This window comes from Electrona antarctica, assembly GCF_951216825.1.
Source record: "Electrona antarctica genome assembly, chromosome: 17".
NCBI classification, from domain to species: Eukaryota; Metazoa; Chordata; class Actinopteri; order Myctophiformes; family Myctophidae; genus Electrona; species Electrona antarctica.
Window position 1 is genome coordinate 10,566,300 of NC_136798.1, and position 20,216 is coordinate 10,586,515.

Consider the following 20,216-nt stretch of genomic DNA (forward strand, 5'->3'; position numbering starts at 1 on the left):
TTCGCCTCCACCAGGCGCCCCGGCTGGCCAGGGGGAAGCAGTTTAGAGAACAGGATTACTACATGCTTTTTGTGAGGGTACCTAACCTAGGGGACACGGGGAGAACATGCAAACTCCACACAGAAAGGCCCTTTTGCCTCGGGTATGGGCACTGATGACGCAGAGGAGGAAAACACACCCCCAGTGCCCACAGTGTCCCCAGCGGGAATCGAACGCAGGACCTTCTAGCTGTGTGGCGACAGCACTAACGATGTGCCACCGTGCCCCCCTTCAGCGCAACATGCTTTACAGGGCAGAAAAGAGAAAAACAAGATGGCATTAAAACAAGCAAAAACAGAGTAACATTAACATAATAAAAATATAGCAAAGAGCATAAAAACATCAGGAAATCAGGCAGAATAATGAGTACATGAATAAGAACACAAGGAGGTTTTAAAAGCAAGACTGAAGAGTACAGAGGGTGCCTGTCCAAGCTGTAGCTGTAGTGAGTTTATTCCAGGTTGTCAGCCCGTAGAAGCAGAAAGCTGCCTCACCGTATTTCCTAGTCGCCATCTTTTTAGGCACCTCAAGCAGACCAGCTGAGGGGGCATATCGCTCATTTACAATAACAATAGTCACTAAATATGCAACTCTCAACCAATCCACTTGTAAATAGAAGAAATAGAAAAAAGTTTTAGAAATCCATTAGCTTATTATGGAAAGCTGCTAGGAAGAGTCTAACAATACTTAACAGTACATGCTGGGCCCAGGCGGTGGCGTAACCGCCTGGGCACCCGACTGGTAATCCAGTCGCAGTGTGCCGCGGGTTCGACTCCCGAGCCCGACACGGCCTTTACTGCATGTCTTCCCCCATCTCTCTCCCGTTTCCTGTCAGCCTACTGTCTGTCCCTTCAAAAACCAATAAAAGGCGTAAGCCGCAAAAAAAATATCTTTGAAAAAAACAAAAACAGTACATGCTGTACAGATGCAATGTAATATGGAACTTTGACTATTTCAGTAGTAATGTCAGTCTTGTGTTTAACAAATAGAAAACTTTAATATAAAAAGTACAGTTTGTGCGTATTAGCTCCTAGTCTAAAATGCTGGTAAGTAAAACAGCAGTACAGAAACAACAGCAACAGCCTCTCTTTATAACTTTAGGTAAGGTGTTGAAGAAAGCTATTACATATTTAATATATATTACATTTTTTTGGTAGGATTTCATACTGTATCTAGCAAGCCTGCAGTAAAGGATCACTTTGTTTATGATATTTAAAACTCTAATAAGGCTTGTTACTTCTAGTTTGATCAGTATTTTCAACAGCACTTCCCTTTTTGCTTTAGGGTGAATAAAAAGTGAACACACTGTATACATTTAGTTAATGTCATCACAAGTAATTTGAAGTAAACATGTTAATATGTTACAGTGTCATTATGTGTTATAAACCCAATTGTAAAGTATGAACTGTTCATTAAATGGACTGCAAACTGGATTCTGTGCAGTGACTTTCAAGTCAATAAAGTAACAAAGTAAACCATAAATGATCTTCCACCCTTAAAAAAGGAACTAATGAGTATACGTCAAAACATGTTCAGGTGTAAGATCACTTCTCTTTCTGTGGCTGCTCAATGAGTTTCCCCTTGTGGTACTTCTGTCCAATCCCATACGGCACATGTGCAGCGATGATGCCTAGCTCAATGGCCCCCTCAACGTGGCCCATTTGGTCGTCAAAAAATATGTGGGGTTTTATCTTCTCTAAGAGGGGTCCCTTGGGGGACCCCGCCAGGAAGAAAGCTTCGTCCATCTCTAGGCCCCAGCTACTTAGTGTTTTCAGAACGCGGACCCCCTGAGCTGCACCACGGGATGTGACCAGGAAAGTGCGGATGGGACAGGTCAAACGCTCATCCTTGGCGTAGAACTTCTTCTGGAGTTTCCACAAGGCCTCCAGAAAACACTTCAGGGGACCCTGAAAGAGTCGACACAACCGTATGCCTAAAATGCTTTTGCTGAACAGTTTCTTAATTATGACAGACTGAGTGGCGGCGGTAAACAAGAGAGAAACACAATCAGAGTTCATGATACAGTATGTAGCCAGAGCTTGTGTGTAACAAACTATTGAGATTGAATACAAGGTAGGATGATTGTGAAAACATTGTTGGCTTATCGGTAGTGGATTCAACACAGTCGTGGACAGAGGTGGTGTGCTGAAATACCCCCTGATGGACTAATTTAGGTCTTGTGAGTGTGGTGTTTCTTAGTATATAATATAGGCCTTCCCTCATGTTATTCAATCAGGCTATTGGTTACCTTTGCAAGTGCTTTGTTCTCAAATTGCTTCTCATGCTCGATGAACTTATCCAAGCCTTCTTGTTTCATAACGATCTCAGACTCATCCGAGAAGAGCACAGCATCTCCGTCAAATGCCACTCTCAGCTGGTTATCACACAACTCGACCTCTTTGTTGGGTGTAAACATTGTGGCAGCAGCAATGCCTGGGGGGGGGGGGGGGGGGGGGGGGCAGGGGTTGATAGGTGTCTGGGTAGAGTTCCCTCAGCCTGGAGTTAACCGTTGATAGGTGTCTGGGTAGAGTTCCCTCAGCCTGGAGTTAACCGTCATCAATGCCTAACAACACAGAAGTTCACATTGTAAATAACTAGAATTTCGCCGCCCTTCGGGCGGCTCATCCCATAGTTCTGTTGCAACACAATGGGAGGAAGGAAATGGTGGGATTTGATATCAGCTGTTGTTTCAGCTGTGTTTTTAAACCCAGTGTTGTGCACCCTTCACATGTAGTAACGGATGGCTACACATCATAGACACACGCACACCCAGGGTATGTGTACTGGATGGCCACACATCATAGACACATGCACACCCAGGGTAAATAGTATGTGTACCGGATGGCCACACATCATAGACACATGCACACCCAGGGTAAATAGTATGTGTACTGGATGGCCACACATCATAGACACATGCACACCCAGGGTAAATAGTATGTGTACTGGATGGCCACACAGCGTTGACACACGCACACCCAGGGTAAATTGTATGTGTACTGTCCTGAGGCTCATAATAGGAGTGCAACTGTGCAAGCAAGAACAAGCAAGGGCCCATCATGCTCGCATGCATGATGCACTGACAGTAACATTATGTTTTTGTTAACAGTGCTGCAGTGCTTATACCTACCTTGACAAATGGAAAAGAAACCCCTGGCATCAGAGGCTTGTTTTCATGCTCCACCTGATGCGCTATGTACTTCTCCACTCCTTGCTCTTCATAGATCTTCCTCTCTGCCACCATGTTGAACAAGGTACGGGAGGAGACGGCTATAGTAACAGCATCTTTGGGTTTGGGCTGCCCATGATGATCATGTCAAGAAGAGAAGTATTGCATGAGTTGTTGTGAGCAGTTTAAAAATCAATTCAACGCATTGCAATCTCACTTTGGCATGTAGTTAACTTCAACACTGAGACGCAAGGCTAAAACATTCAAGTGCTGTTTTAAAACATGAGACTGCAACCAAGTGAGTGCTCTCGCTCTCGTTCTTTATATAATTAATTATTTGGGCTACAACAGCCTACTTACAGCTTTCTGTGTTTTTGTTTTGAGGTTATCAAGGGCTTTTGCCGCGGCCCCAGCTTTTTCCTCCCCAATGCCATCAGTCTTGATTTCACTCATTCTTCTTGCAGATCCTCAAACGGCGTAAAATCTATTCAGAAAGAAATTAAGAATCAGTTGAGAATCCTCAGAGGAAACTATGAGGATGTAGGCAGGATGTAGAAGTATGTGGGCATGTCCTCTAGTCATGTCGCACGCAACTAATGGCCGAGAAATTAAGAATCAGTTGAGAATCCTCAGAGGAAACTTTTCAGAAATGAGTGAGGACGGGAAGTATGTGGGCATGTCCTCTAGTCATGTCGCACGCAACTAATGGGCGAGGCAACCAGAGCATCACAAATAACTTAATAAGTTACAGATGATTAAGAATGGAGAAGTGAAACATGTTTCGTTCTTTCACCATTGTTATGATTTATTCACAATTCACAATAAACACACAATAAATTCCCTGACTATACTGCTGCATTGTCCATTTTGTTATTATTTACCCAGCATCAATACAATACTGTATATAGTACTCATGTAATACTGCACTGTAAATTACTGTCTGTCTAGACATTCACATTCAGATTCACTGTTCACATTTTCCTTGAACATTCCAATTACATCCAGAATCAAAACAAAATACAATAAACATTCTCTTTTTTCATTCTGTTCTTCAATACATTCCAAAAGAATCACCATTTCACTTCTATGTCACAGTGTCACTCCTATTTGCATTACCATTTTAAATCCGCTTTTGGACTGTAAACTTGCCTTCCCTGCCTAGGACGACATAGGACGACCATCATTTATGGTCGTATACCACCAAGGACGACATTGGACCTTTTTTTAATTCTTTTTTTAGAAAATGTGATGGCACCGGTTATATTCCATCCAGGGCCCGGCCTAGAGCCGATTGAAAATTTAAATACATTGGAATGTTTGGATTTTGGAGTTTTTGGAGCTCAATAGAAAAGATTGGAGACCGCCCTGGACCGTTTCAGCTGTTGTGATCATTGACCATGTATCTAGGGGGCACCCCTGAAATGCTTCCGTGTTCCCGGAAGTGTCTCAATATTGTCGGTCTCGCTTCTTAAGTTAAAAATAGAATTGAGAAAGAGCCTTACACTCTTTTGAACCAGAAGTTTGACCCTGCTTGATCATATCAATCACATCTTGCATTTGTAATAAATGTTCTATTCCTGCTTCCTCTAAATCTAGTAAGGCCTTACTGTACAGGTAGTCGTTGATTGAAGTTGAAACAACCCTCTTCATCCTCCAGACGAGACTGGTCCATCCCTGGCACTTGAACCAATGCCCTTGCGACCCGGAACAGTTCATCAGCAGGTAGAGTGAGCAGGCTCTTTTTGATGTCCCACACCAAACCTTTCCTCGCACTCACACTTTCCTCGTCTGCCATGGCTGCTTCCCAATTCCTTGCACTTGGTCTCACAGTCCAGGATCACTTTACAGTCTCTAACCGTGATGGGTTGTTCTTTCTACACAGCACAGTCCTTACTCTTCATCAGACATAGCAACAGGCATACCACCATCTGTAATCTTCACCAGCAATAGACAGTACTGGACTTCCGCAGTCGACACCATCTGTCTTTCTCACTTGTCATCAGAAGTAGTAGTTGGCACAGCATGTGTTTACTCTGCATCAGAAGAGGATTCATCAGACAGTGGACCGTTACACCAGGTGTTGCTCTCTGGGCTCCCTCGTTCATCAGGTTGCTTTTGGTCCGGAATATCAGGATCACTGGATCAACGCCGAGCCAGCAGGTGGCGCCGATCCCGGACGAGCCCCCAATAAACTGTTACCGGTATCAGGATTCTGACACCAAATAGCAGATATAGATTTCCTGTAAAACAGGTCAAAGATGTTTAAGAGTGGAGACAGTGAAACATGTGTCGTTCTTTCACCATTTCCTCTCAGTTATGATTTATTCACAATTCACAATAAACACAATACATTCCCTGACTATACTGCTGCATTGTCCATGTTGTTATTTACCCAGCATCAATACAATACTGTATATAATACTCAGCATGTAATACTGCACTGTGAATTACTATCTGTCTAGACATGATATTCACATTTATATTTACTGTTCACATTTTCCTTGTTGTTCATAGAACATTCCAATTACATCCAGAATCAAAACAAAATACAACAAACTCTTTTGTCACTCTGCTCTGCAATACATTCCAAAATAATCACCATTTCACTTCTATGTCACAGTGTCACTCCTATTTGCATTACTACTTAAAGTCCGTTTTTGGACTATAGTACCGTAAACTTGCCTTTTAAGGTGCATTTTTATATAAAGGTGCTAAAAAGCACAAGGACTCATACAAACAGTAATAGAACCCAATTCACCTATTTACATTTATGGTGTAAAACCATTTCCCCAAAACCATGGAGCCAGCCATTTTATAAATCAAAACAAAACCTAAAACTGGAGCGGTGATACTCAGACACTTATCAATGAACTAACACAAACGTGGCTGAGGCCATCTTGACTCATGTGGACGACATTACAAACACTGAGAAACTTCTAGCCTAAGATTTAGAATTTTTCGATTCTGACATCTCTCTACGAGAGTCTAAGTGATCATTAACATATATGCAAAGTCTAAGGTGCTTATGTTGCTGCACCACTTCTCAGCTTGGCCTACGTTCTGCGTTTGAAAGTTTATGCTGTGTTGTTTTCAATAAAAAAGGTGTTTTGATCCTCGAAATCTGGCATCCATCGGAATCTGGCATCCATCATGGATTTCACTCCATTGTAAATGCGCAACAGAACTTTGGCTGCGCCCTAACAGCCAAAGTTCTGTTGCGCATTTACTGAGTCCTGCTCAAAAATCTTAAAATATCTTTTAAAACACATGAACAACTGTCATATCAAGCAAGCAAAATGTTGTTGCTTCAAACTAAATTTACATAACACCCTACAAGATTCACCTTGGGGAGGTTCAATTCATAAAGTACATTTTGTTTATTCATATGAATCCTCTTCAATTATACCATAAATGTATCTTTTATTCATTTCCTTTGTTATTACAGGTGCAACATTGAAATGTGCAACTCTCAACCAATCCACTTGTAAATAGAATAGAAAAATGTTTTTTTTTAAATAAATCCATTAGCTTATTATGGAAAGCTGCAAGGAAGAGTCTAACAATACTTAACAGTACGTGCTGTACAGATGCAATGTAATAGGCTATGGAATTTTGACCATTTCAGTAGTAATTTCAGTCTTGTGTTCAACAAATAAAATAGAAAACTTTAATATAAAAATACAGTGCGTATTAGCTCCTAGTCTAAAATGCCGGTAAGTAAAACAGCAGTACAGAAACAACAGCAGCCTGCCTCTCTTTATAACTTTAGGTAAGGTGTTGAAGAAAGCTGCATCCAAAAACATTTTTTTGGTAGGATTATACAAAGGGTCACTTTGTTTCTGATATTTAAAACTCTAATAAGGCTTGTTACTTCTAGTTTGATCAGTATTTTCAACAGCACTTCCCTTTTTGCTTTACGGTGAATAAAAAGTGAACACTATACATTTAGTAAATGTCATCACAAGTATGTTAATATGTAACAGTGTCATTATGTGTTATAAACCCAATTTTAAAGAATGAACTGTTCATTAAATGGAATGCAAACTGGATTCTGTGCAGTGACTTTCAAGTCAATAAAGTAACAAAGTAAAACATAAATGATCTTCCACCCTTAAAAAAGGAACTAATGCGTGTAGGTTAAAACATGTTCAGGTGTAAGATCACTTCTCTTTCTGTGGCTGCTCAATGAGTTTCCCCTTGTGGTACTTCTGTCCAATCCCATACGGCACATGTGCAGCGATGGTGCCCAGCTCATTGGCCCCCTCAACGTGGAACATTTGGTCGTCGAAAAATATGTGGGGTTTTATCTTCTCTAAGAGGGGTCCCTTGGGGGCCCCCGCCAGGAAGAGAGCTTCGTCGATCTCCAGGCCCCAGCTCCTTAGTGTTTTCAGAACGCGGGCCCCTGAGCTGGCTGCACTGCGGGCTGTGACCAGGAAAGTGCGAATGGGACAGGTCAAGCGCTCATCCTTGGCGTAGAACTTCTTCTGGAGTTTCCCCAAGGCCTCCAGAAAACACTTCAGGGGACCCTGAAAGAGTCGACACAACCGTATGCCTAAAATGCTTTTGCTGAACAGTTTCTTGTAGAGGAGGCTGAACAAACAGCCAAAAAGGACACGCACATCTATATACAGTACCTATATAGGCTGGGTGCTGGATCAAAATACACACACACACACACACACACACACACACACACACACACACACACACACACACACACACACACACACACACACACACACACACACACACTCTGACATTGACACAAGTGACATGTACAAGTCTCAAAGTATATCTATTGCATAAGATATAAAAACACCCATATACAATACATTCATATTTGTCCCAAACATTTACAGACATTGTAACCATACACACAGATAACTCAGGCTGACAAAGCCATCATACTGCTACCTAAGAGGCGCCTCTTGTCTACGCTAAATGCAAGTAAAAAGTAGGGACAACAAAATACCTTATCATTTAAAAACAGGAGAGTCCGTCTGTCACAATTATGGAACAAAACAACCAGGATATGACCCATCGAGGAGAAGATAAAAGTGTAGATACCATGACCGTAGATGTCCATGAAAACGAGAACAAGTCCATGTTCATCTATAGACATTCTCTGTGCTTTACATGTCTATAGATGAACATGGACTTGTTCTCGTTTCCATGGACATCTACGGTCATGTGATCTACACTTTTATTTTCTCCTCGATTGTTTTGTTCCATAATTGTGACAGACCTGTTTTTAAATGATAAGGTATTTTGTTGTCCCTACTTTTTACTTGCATTTAGAGTAGACAAGAGGCGCCTCTTAGGTAGCAGTATGATGGCTTTGTCAGCCTGAGTTCTCTGTGTGTATGGTTACAATGTCTGTAAATGTTTGGGACAAATATGAATGTATTGTATATTGTATATGGGTGTTTTTATATCTTATGCAATGGATATACTTTGAGACTTGTGTCAATGTCACCTGATCGGTGACAGTGATTGGGACTGATGGTTGATGGGCCACAGAGGTGTGGTATGTCACACTATATATATGTATTGTCTACTCATTCCTTGAAGGTCTGAGGAAGGGCTGCGGCCCGAAACGTTACCACTTCAGTAAAGATATAATTGGGAGCATAAAATGGTGTGCAGATTTTTTTCATTTCTTCATCAGTTTCTTAATTGTGACAGACTGAGTGGCGGAGGTAAACAAGAGAGAAACACAATCACAGTTCATGATATGTAGCCAGAGCTTGTGTGTAACTAACTATTGAGATTGAATATAAGGTAGGATGATTGTGAAAACATTGTTGGCTTATCAGTAGTGGATTCAACAGTCGTGGACTGTGCTGAAATACCCCCTGATGGACTGACTTAGGTCTTGTGAGTGTGGTGTTTCTTAGTATATAATATAGGTCTTCCCTCACGTTATTTAATCAGGCTATTGGTTACCTTTGCAAGTGCTTTGTTCTCAAATTCCTTCTCATGCTCAAAGAACTTATCCAAGCCTCCTTGTTTCACAATGATCTCAGACTCATCCGAGAAGAGCACAGCATCTCCGTCAAATGCCACTCTCAGCTGGTTATCACACAACTCGACCTCTTTGTTGGATGTAAACATGGTGGCAGCAGCAATGCCTGTGGGGGGGGGGGGGGGGGGGGGGGGCAGGGGTTGATAGGTGGAGGGTTGGCAAGTCAGTTAAAAAGTCTGTTTAGTTTACAATTTAGGCATTTAGAAGAGTAGACGCTCTTATCCAGAGCGACTTACACGTGCAAGATCAGAGTAAATGGCATAAAAAGTCTGTTTAGTTTACAATTTAGGCATTTAGAAGAGTAGACGCTCTTATCCAGAGCGACTTACACGTGCAAGATCAGAGTAAATGGCATAAAACCTGACAGGGTAAATGTAGAGTAGTAGAGTGGAAAGAAAAAGAAAAACAACAACTTTAAAGTTCAATTTAGGCGTTCAACCAGAAAAAGTTTTTGCATTTCAAATTCTGGGGTGAGGTTATGGAATGGCTTTACGGTGGAGTTAAAAATATGTGCAAACATGAAAACATTTAAACTTAAGCTCAAAGACACGATTTTAATGAGCTACAGGGATGAAGGTGGTGTAGGATTTCACTAGGTGTGTGTGTGTGTGTGTGTGGGGGGGGGGGGGTGTTTGTGTGTATATGTAATATTCATTTGTATACATAGATATCACAGATTTAGTTATTTAGTTAAGTATTGAATAGATAATTGAATGCTATTTAGTATTGATTGAAAGGGGGTGGGAGCAATAAGCTATGCTTCTTCTCACTCCTTTTGAAATTGCTTTTTTATTATTTTGTACTGCTTGTTATTCTGACGTTTCTGTTTATATTGTTTTTAGTAAGTAACCAGCATATACTGATAACTTACAAGACTACATATCCGGATTGTCCCATGGTGTTTTTGTGGATGTAAGCAAAGATGTGTAATTTGGTAACATTCTCAACACTTTACCAGGAATACTTTAAGCATTACTTATTGAAGTTTATGCCACGACTTGGTAAGCTGGTAAAGTTAGTTAATTAGTTCTCACTAATAGAAGTAATGGCACAAAAACAATCTTCAACTGACATGTCTGAGTGAGAGAAAACTTGATGTAAATCTACAGTAACAGCATTATTGCCTACCTTCTTCAATTGCCTCTGTGACTTTCTCAGGGTCTTTGGAGAGATAAAGGTTGGTCATGTAAGCCTTCAGATAGCCAATGGGACTCTGCCCTCCAGTCATGCAGAACCTCTCTATGGTCAAATCTGAGGGAACAAAGACAATTTGTTAATTAAACACTAAATATACTGCATAGACAAATGAACATTTCCTCTATAGCTGTCAGTGTTTGGTGATTTAACCTACTGTAATGATTAATGCTGTTTATGAGTCTGACTCCAACTTGGGCATGGTTGTTAGTCATCAGGACAATGTCAAACAACTCCTCACTGTCTGGGTAGAGTTCCCTCAGCCTGGAGTTAACCGTCATCAATGCCTAACAACACAGAAGTTCACATTGTTAATAATGATGCAACAAGTGAGAACTTGAATTTCCGAGTCCGACCATTCTTGGCAAATATATTGCCACACTTGAAATAGGGCACGCCTTTCTTTCAATAATTCCACTGTACACAAGATGCAAAAATGAAACCTTGTACCTTGAACTTAACCGGTTTTTGATATGGTATGTGGCGATATGGAATGCTGTCTATGCAAGTTCTCAGGGTTGGGTCAGATTAATTTGAATTATAGTCGGTTATATATGAGAATATGTTCTAGGCTAATTGGTAATGTAATACATTGGATGACTTTTTAATCCAATCTGAATACTTTGGGATTACTGTTAAATCAAACGTTGAAAATATCACACAAAAAAATGTATGCAGTTACAAACATTTGAGACATTTGAAACATTTCCACAATGTCCACAAATATGATTTATTTTTCTCTTTAAACATAACTCTTTAAAATGTGCCATTGTTCAAAGACAAACATGTAATAAATCTTCCATTACAATGTTACACAAGATGCAAAAATGAAACCTTGTACCTTGAACTTAACCGTTTTTTGATATGGTATGTGGCGATATGGAATGCTGTCTATGCAAGTTCTCAGGGTTGGGTCAGATTAATTTGAATTATAGTCGGTTATATATGAGAATATGTTCTAGGCTAATTGGTAATGTAATACATTGGATGACTTTTTAATCCAATCTGAATACTTTGGGATTACTGTTAAATCAAACGTTGAAAATATCACACAAAAAAATGTATGCAGTTACAAACATTTGAGACATTTCCACAATGTCCACAAATATGATTTATTTTTCTCTTTAAACATAACTCTTTAAAATGTGCCATTGTTCAAAGACAAACATGTAATAAATCTTCCATTACAATGTAACTAATCTAATTACACATTTATGCCCATCTTTGTTTGTGTGAACCTCATAGCGATGATTTGATTGGCTGAGCAAAGTATATAGGCCTATTGAGGATAAAAATCACACCCGTGTGAAGTGAGCGGCGATCTTATCATCATACATCATCACTCATTTCGGCCAATCAGAATTTGTGTCCTCACCTTCGTCTTCAATGTTTGTGTTACGCAATGTTTGTTTACACGAACACTCAAAATCACCCCCCAAAAAGTGAGGGCAGAAAATGGGAGACGCCAATTGTGATTGGCCAGAATGTGATGATGTATGATAAGAGCGCCCCTCACTTCACACAAGTGTGTTTTTCCTAATGTAATGGGTTTATAATATTAATCATCTGATTAGTTTAAGATACAAGAGAGGTATAGTAGCCTAGCCTTTTATGCAATCCTCCTGGTTCGTTAAATATAGTCAATTACCCAACCCTGCCAGTTCCAATGGCTTTTAGGCTCGCTTAATTAAACTTTTTCATAGCAGACAGACAGTGATGTGAGAGTCAATATAGGTGGTGACACTGGTGAGTGCAGTTCTGTTCTGTGCAAGCACGAACTACAGGACCCGTCATGCTCGCAATCGCATGCATGATGCACATGCACAGTGCACTGACATTATATTTTTGTTAACAGTGCTGCAGTGCTTATACCTACCTTGACAAATGGAAAAGAAACTCCTGGCATCAGAGGCTCGTTTTCGTGCTCCACCTGATGCGCTACGTACTTCTCCAGTCCTTGCTCTTCATAGATCTTCCTCTCTGCCACCATGTTGAACAAGGTACGGGAGGAGACGGCTATAGTAACAGCATATTTGGGTTTGGGCTGCCCGTGATGACCATGTCAAGAAAAGAAGTATTGCATGAGTTGTGGGAAGTGTAAAAATCAATCCAACGCATTGCAATCCCACTTTGGCGTGCAGTTATAGCTTCAACACTATGAGACGCAAAGCTAAAACGTTCAAGTGCTGTTTTAAAACATGAGAATGCAACCAATAAGTGAGTGCTCTAGCTCTTTATTTCGGCTACAACAGCCTACTTACAGGTCTCGGTGTTTTTGTTTTGAGGTTATCAAAGAAGGCTTTCGCCGCCGCCCAGTCTTTTTCCTCCCCGATGTCATCATTTGCTTCTATCTTGATTTCACTCATTCTTAGTTTCAGATCAGCAAACGGCGTAAAATCTATTCAGAAAGAAATTAAGAATCAGTTGAGAATCCTCCGAGGAAACTTTGCGGAAATGTAGTGAAGAGGGAAAGTATGTGGGCGTGTCTACTAGTCATGACCTCATGACGCACGCAACTAATGGGCGAGGCAACCAGAGCATCACAAATAGGCATGATTGCTTGGATGGATGGATGATGGACAGAGGAGGAAAGAGTGAACTGTCAGGAGAATTTGGCCTTGATGGCCCCTCTGTGGGCCCATGAGAAAATACCAAGTCTAGACAATAATAGACACAGTAAAGAAGCCTTGTATTCATTTCATAAACTACTTCATTAATACTTTTATTATCTTGTTGAGTAAAAAATGTATGCAGAAATTCCAACCAAATATTTTGCTTGTACGTGTATGAATTATTATTTTTATTTCAAAAGATAAAAAGAAATTCAAACCATTTTTTCAAAAGAATTTCATAATGAAATTTAAAACAATTAAAAGAAATTCTATAAATTCCACAAAATGTAACTAGTGGAATTAGCCAATCTACAAGCTCACAACGCGCTATTTTCACTATAGTTTGGGTCCCAGCGGGCTGCGGGGAGACATCAAAAATGTCTTTTGGGTCACGGGAACCTATAGGAAGCATTAAGTTAGTCTTCCATGTGTTCAAGTTGCTTGATAAATATGACACATAGGGCTCCATTTTCGTCACCGCTAAACCCCTTATCCCTGAACTTCTTTGCCTTTTTTTTTTTACTATTTTGAAAAACATTTTTGAATAGTTCAACTAGCCAATCTACATTGACACGTTGTGAGCTTGTAGACTGGCCATTTTAACTATTCAAAAATGTTTTGCAAAATAGTAAAAAAAAAAAAAAGGCAAAGAAGTTTAGGGATAAGGGGTTTAGAGGTGACGAAAATGGAGCCCTTAATGCACACCGGCTAAAGGCGGCTATAGTCTTGTAAGTTGTCCATAGCATAATCGTGTTATTTTAGTGTAGGCATATATAATGTATAATAATCGGTGGTTCCAGTGCATACAATTCTATAGTGTGTATATGATTATTAACAATAGTGTTATTTTAGTGTAGGCATAATGTATCAGTGGGGTCCAGGGGGTCCCAAAATCGAAATCTATCTTGTGACACATTTGAAATATTTTTGAAACACAAATCTTGTATGGGGGTCCCTGGCAGGCTGGCACAAAATATTTTCAGATGGAGGTCCACAGCCAAATACATTAATTTGGGGGTCCTAGACCGTTAATTAATGCTCATTACTCACATTGTGGTACAAAAAGGTTTCATAGTAAAAATATTATATATAAACTCAAACAATATTTCAAAATTCGCTAATCTGTCTTGCAATCTTATTGTACACAGGTTCACATTTGATGATGATGATGATGATGATATTATTATGGTTATTTTAGTCTATTTAGTAATTAGTATAGCCTATATAAGTAGGCTATATGGCTATAAGTTTAGATTTTAATATTGTATTAATTTGTGTGTTTATTTTCACATAATGGGTACAACTTGAAATAATATTAAATTAAATTAAACAGGGAAGAAAAAGCTAAACTAAAAGCAAAACATAATCACTATTCCCAAATCTGGATCGGAGCCCATACCTGCGCCCCTGCCCTGGCACCGGAATGCTCGCTTCCTACCGTCTTCCCCTCGAATTGGTAGATTCCAGAGCAGAACATCATGGCGATTGATGGTAAGTACACTGTGCTCACATGTGTTCTGTGGGACTCTGTAACTTGCATAGGACAGAAAAATAATGCTTTTAAGCCTTGTGTTTCATTTGACGCACCGTATATTTGGCAGCTCCGTGACTAGGCTACTAGATGCACACGGCAGTGTTTCGGTGCTGTGCTGGGATAGTAGATCCTTAAGTGTGCATGCATGCTATACCCATAGCGAAAATAAATGTTTCACAAATATATAATATATACCAAAGATGGCTCAAAATATGCTTTGGAGAAAGCCGAGTCTATGAAAATATATATTTATGAGGTCAGAAATATGTTTTCGACTTTATTGATTTGTATATTTTCTTAACATTGCCCTACATGTGAAATGTAGCTGCACCGGTGGTGCGGTGGTGCGGGGTTGTTTATGTGCCCTCCACGGGACGCGCGCGTGCTCCTCTCAGCTGCGCGTGGTGCTGAAGTGGACAGCGACACTATTAAAGCAGCGTGCCTTTCATGTGGCATGCATGCGCGCGGATTATTATGTCAGCCTTCACCATATGGGTCCCTGGGAGAGAGAGAGTGTGTCATTTCAATACAATAGGTAATATTATATTTAATATAGCCTATTAATGCAAATGTAACAATTGCGGCTGTCAAGGGTTTTGTGAATGAAACGGCATCATGCCCGTGTTTTGAGGTTGTCACGCGGTGCATCACGTCACGTGTGTGTTTAATTTAGAGCCTTCGCCTGCAGGTTGTCGCGTGCCACATGCATAAAGGATGCGACGCTGGTTTGCTTATACATCTGTTTTTTTTTAAAAGGGAAGAAACCCGACACCGTCGTACTACAGGGTAGCAGGGTATACATGTTTAGCTTCAACCAGCAGGCGCGCTGCTCGGTAGTGACACCGTCACTGATGCCGTCACACCTGACAGGAAATCAGGCAGGAAGACGACAACTGCCCGCAGCTAAAAATGGCCTGGTGCTGGTGCTGTGATGACGGCCCGAGAGAGATACACTGCCAAAGAGCTGTACTGGCAGGTGGAGTTAAAATGAGGTTACTTATAACCTGTTCTGTGCTACAGTACCAGGCTATTTGCATCTTCCCTTGTATAGACTTTAACCCCTGGCTGCAGAGAAACAAATGGATGGAGTAAAGTAATAATAATATTATTATTATTATTATTATTAATAATAATAATAATAATGGACTATGTTTACAATGCACTTTACACTTGAAACAAACTTACATGAGTAAAATATGTGCATAAATCACAACTATAAAATCAGACCCGTCTGAACGGAGTGGTGCTGTATATTTGTACTGTGTGTGTGTGTGTGTGTGTGTGTGTGTGTGTGTGTGTGTGTGTGTGTGTGTGTGTGTGGCTGCGCAACAGTGACAAACGCTATTTCCGTGCTCGGACGGAACCAGCCAGGGACACACAATGCTGGCCAATGGAGTGGCTGCACCACTCAAAAAGAGTGGTGCAAAAGAATTATCCTATAGGCCTATCATACATATATAATCCCCTATTTTTGAGTGGTGCAAACCACTCCAACAACTGGCTTTGTTGGTACCCGTGTGTGTGTGTGTTTGTGCCTGTACGGGTGAGCATGGTTGCTATGGTTAGTATGTGACGTCACTGACATAGCTGATCAGACTATATAAGACCTTGCACCACTCAGTTCACACGGGTGTGGTTTTTAAACTATAAGTAAGTATAGGCCTATATAGATTCACATGTGTCTGTGGAGTTGTTTTTATATATATTATTGTTTAGGCGTGAACATCTGTCTAGTAATGGTATCTCAGTATGACCCTCAGTGTTTTCTCCGCTTGTCTGCTGTGATAAAGAAGTATATAGGTTCGTGTTTACAGATCAGACAGTGGTGTATTTAGACCAGTAGTTCTCAAAGTGGGTACGGTGCTGTGATGCAAGCCGAGGGTGCCTCCGAATACTTCAATAATACTTGGAATTCTTGGAATTATCAGTTCAAACGAGTACATCAACGCATGTCAGATGTTTTGGAGACAAAGCCAGATAGGCCATGCATGGTTTGGACACGTACAGAGGAGGGATAGTGAGTATATCGGTAGAAGGATGTTGAGGTTGGAACTGTATTGGAACTCTATTCCGAGTCTCTTCTCACCCACCCTGGGCAAGACCTACGCTGAAAAGACTATCAGCGGAAGTGGCGGAAGTGTTGCGTGTAAGATAACTACGTCACGCGGTGCGGCTGTGTTTACTAGTCCCCACCGAAACAAGGAAATGACGTTGATGCTTTACAAATTAGTTCACATTCTCCGCGAATGAAACAAGTGTTGTGATTGGTCGGGAAAATATCGTATCCGGGGGAAATACATCTGATGGATGTTCCGGAGGATACGTCCGCCGATAGCTTCTTTGCCTTACGTTGTGACCAGGCTCTTCTTTTCGCAGTTAAGTGAGCCTGGGACCGAGGCTACTTCTCACCCTATCTCTAAGGGAGATGCCAGCCACCCGTAGAAAAAAACTCATTTCGGCCGCTTGTATTCGCGACCTTATTCTTTCGGTCATGACCCATACACTTCATGACCATAGGTGAGAGTAGGAACGAAGATTGCTAGGTAGACAGAGAGCATTTTTGCCTTCTGGCTCAACTCTCTTTTCGTCACAACAGTGCGGTACAGCGACTGCAATACCGCCCCTGCCGCTCAGATTCTACAGCTGATCTCCTTCTCCGTCCTCCCCTCACTCGTGAACAAGAGCCCTTGAAGAGATACTTGAACTCCTTCACCTGGGGTAATGCCTCATTCCCTATCCGGACTGCACAATCCACCGGTTTCCTGCTGAGAACCATGGCCTCAGATTTGGAGCACTGATCCTCATCCCTAACCTGACTCCGCCAGATGGGGCAGCAGAGAGTACACTGGGTTCCCACCCAGTGTACTCTCTGCTGCCTCATCTGGCGGAGTCAGGTTACCTCATCCCATCCTCGGCTGCGAACCGGTCCAGTGAGAGCTGAAGGTCTTGGACCGATGGTGCCATCAGGACCACATCATCTGCAAAAAGCAGTGATGCAACCCTTAGCTCACCGAGCCGAATACCCTCTCCGCCACGACTTCGCCTCGAGATCCTGTCCATGAAAATCACAAACAGGATAGGTGACAATGCGCAGCCCTGGCGGAGGCCAACCCCCACCAGAAACGAATCCGATTTACTCCCGAGCACACGGACACAGCTCTCGCTTTGGGAGTACAGATTGTATGTCCCTCGACAAGGTCCCCCTCACCCCATACTCCTGCAGCACCTCCCACAGAACCTCCTGGGGGACCCGGTCATATGCCTTCTCCAAATCCACAAAACACATGCAGACCGGATACGCATACTCCCAGGCCTTCTCCAGGATCCCTGCAAGAGTATAGATCTGGTCGTGGTTCCAAAACCTTTAAGCCTGTGACCCAAGCTAGTGAAAATAGCAGATCTTTTTAATAAAGATTTGTAGTCATGAAATTTGTATATTATGAATGTATGTGTACTGGGCAGTCACATGGTGCTATCTTACACCTCTGTGTGGACAGAGTGGTTTGTGCTAAATATAGTGTTTTGTTCTAAATGCACATGAAATCTACACTCAATTACTCTGCACCTGTCTCATCAAATAATACTGTATTATGTAACACTACCTTGCCTGGGAAATTAAATAAACTTTTGAATTGTCAGTTTGCTCAGTTGGTTCAAGGTAATTAGGTTGACATCTGCCAGCGCTGGCATCTGTCATATCCCCTGGCTTCTGCGGGGACAGAACATATGCTTGCACGGAACAGGAAACAATGGAGTTACATCTGACCCTTCACCTTTCACCCCTTTACCTCAGGAGGGGGGAGGAGCTGTGGCGTGAATGAGCTCATCTGTGCCAGACGAGGTAAGGTGTGTGTATGTGTGCATGTTATACACATATTCATTAGTCTGTCTGACCACTTACTTGGCTGTACACTTGTCCATTTGAAAGCTTAAGCATGGTTACATCCCAGAGCACTTTATTCCCCATCCTTAGTTCCTTGCCGCTCCACTCCACTGAAGTACAGCACACTGAGCACAGACAGTGTTTCTATGGTTATTGACTTCAGAAAATGCAATGTCTGAGTGTGAATTATGCATGCCATATCAAGTTTTAGTACACTTTGCCAAGAGGAGGGCAGCAGCGTGGTCATGATTTATTCAGAGTATGGGGTTTTGTTTCAGATAAGCCATAGGGCCATATGTAAGCAAGACTTTAAGATTACACACCTATGTTTTAACTAAACATGCTTTAGACACCCTTGGTGACTTCAATAGACTTTGGTCAAAAGAATGCTGTCATTAAATAGAATATATCACTACATAGTTCACAGTGTTCTCCCCATTAGTGTCCCAGCAGGCTGGAGTGGAAAGATGGCTGAAACATGACTAGGCCTATGGTTATATATGGAGAGACGTTAATTTGAAATAGGACGTTTACATAGTGAATAATTAATATGCTGTTTTCAGAGTCAGTGGTCAAGCAGTCAGTTTGATCAACTTATCATGGTTATTATTACCTGGTTTTGCTTCTTACTGTATTGTATTTGTCAGCCTATTTGTCAGCATTATATATAAATACACACACACACACACACACACACACACACACACACACACACACACACACACACACACACACACGCACACAAGCATGCATGCACACACAGAGTAGTAGGAGTGAAAAAAGACCCAAGAGTGTGTGTGTGTGTGAGAGAGAGAGAGAGAGAGAGAGAGAGAGAGTGAAGACTGAGATAGTACAAGCTGACCTGGTCTGCTGTTTGGAGTCTTTAGTTTTGACACACATCTTAGGACACTGAGCCTATGTGAATGTGGTTGTTATGAATCAATGTGACTTCACGGGTCACCACCACTAATCCTCAGTGAGTTGCTAGGCAGCGAGGATAGGCTCTGAAAGGCAGGCTAGCTGCTGTTCCCCTCGATGGTGTGCACCGAGGGAGGGATCCACTTACCAAAGATACCTACATTATTCATGTGCAGTTGACAAGTACAGAACAGGGCCATGGGCCACTGCATGAGTTGTCACCTCCTTTTGGGAAAACAGGGTCATAAGGTATACACAGTACTTATTTGGACAGGAGGCTATGGGCTACAGGCCCCCATTGGCTCAATCATCGGAGCTGTCACCTGTGAGAGTTGAAAGGTATAACCATAGTTGTATCTGTTGAACCTCTGGATTGGATTAAGCACAGAAGGGATTTATTTCAGGCCAAGTTACCACTTTGTTTTTGTTTTTTCTTCCCCTATGATGGAGTTATACCTGGTAATGTTCTAATAGTGTATTCTCTGCACGTGTGTTTTTGGGGGAATGGAGATCTATAAAAGAGGATGGTCATGCAGAGATTGGGTAAGCTTCTCCTTACACATCTGCATTCATCTTTTTTATCGTTGTGCAGCAGACAGATCTAGTTGTTGGTCTTCTCTACATGTTAATGTGGCGAGAACAGCCTGTCCTCAAGAATAAATTCAGGCTATATTCAGCAGGGGCAGGCTAGATAAAGTACATTATCCATTCTGGATTTGTTGCAACCTGACATACCAATGGTCCACCAATGACCTATAATAACGGTTAAGTTCACATCTATTTGTAGGATGGGGGAAAATTACGACCTAACAACATTAATGCTGCTAATTTATAGCTGTAGC

General features: G+C 41.5%; 2 protein-coding genes and 1 long non-coding RNA gene across 4 annotated transcripts; all 3 read right to left on the reverse strand.

Moving 5' to 3' along the window:
- Nucleotides 1-1,011: 1,011 nt before the first annotated feature.
- LOC306940390 (cytosolic 5'-nucleotidase 1A-like) lies at nucleotides 1,012-2,467 on the reverse strand. The gene is made up of 2 exons (XM_079525446.1): nucleotides 2,288-2,467; nucleotides 1,012-1,946 (listed from the first exon to the last, which is right to left on the reverse strand). The coding sequence occupies exons 1-2, from the start codon at nucleotides 2,453-2,455 to the stop codon at nucleotides 1,584-1,586; spliced, it is 531 nt and encodes a 176-aa protein (XP_079381572.1). The 5' UTR covers nucleotides 2,456-2,467; the 3' UTR covers nucleotides 1,012-1,583.
- Nucleotides 2,468-2,556: 89 nt separating this feature from the next.
- LOC306940391 lies at nucleotides 2,557-5,225 on the reverse strand. Of its 2 annotated transcripts, XR_013792008.1 has the most exons (4): nucleotides 4,816-5,225; nucleotides 3,569-3,692; nucleotides 3,170-3,337; nucleotides 2,557-2,602 (listed from the first exon to the last, which is right to left on the reverse strand). It is a non-coding gene; the product is annotated as an uncharacterized lncRNA (long non-coding RNA). The 2 variants fall into 2 exon arrangements; XR_013792009.1 differs by lacking the exon at nucleotides 4,816-5,225 and having other exon boundaries at nucleotides 3,569-3,737.
- Nucleotides 5,226-6,711: 1,486 nt separating this feature from the next.
- On the reverse strand, nucleotides 6,712-12,883 carry LOC306940800 (cytosolic 5'-nucleotidase 1A-like). The gene is made up of 6 exons (XM_079526000.1): nucleotides 12,689-12,883; nucleotides 12,304-12,471; nucleotides 10,585-10,714; nucleotides 10,362-10,484; nucleotides 9,155-9,339; nucleotides 6,712-7,734 (listed from the first exon to the last, which is right to left on the reverse strand). The coding sequence occupies exons 1-6, from the start codon at nucleotides 12,791-12,793 to the stop codon at nucleotides 7,369-7,371; spliced, it is 1,077 nt and encodes a 358-aa protein (XP_079382126.1). The 5' UTR covers nucleotides 12,794-12,883; the 3' UTR covers nucleotides 6,712-7,368.
- Between the last annotated feature and the right edge of the window lie 7,333 nt (nucleotides 12,884-20,216).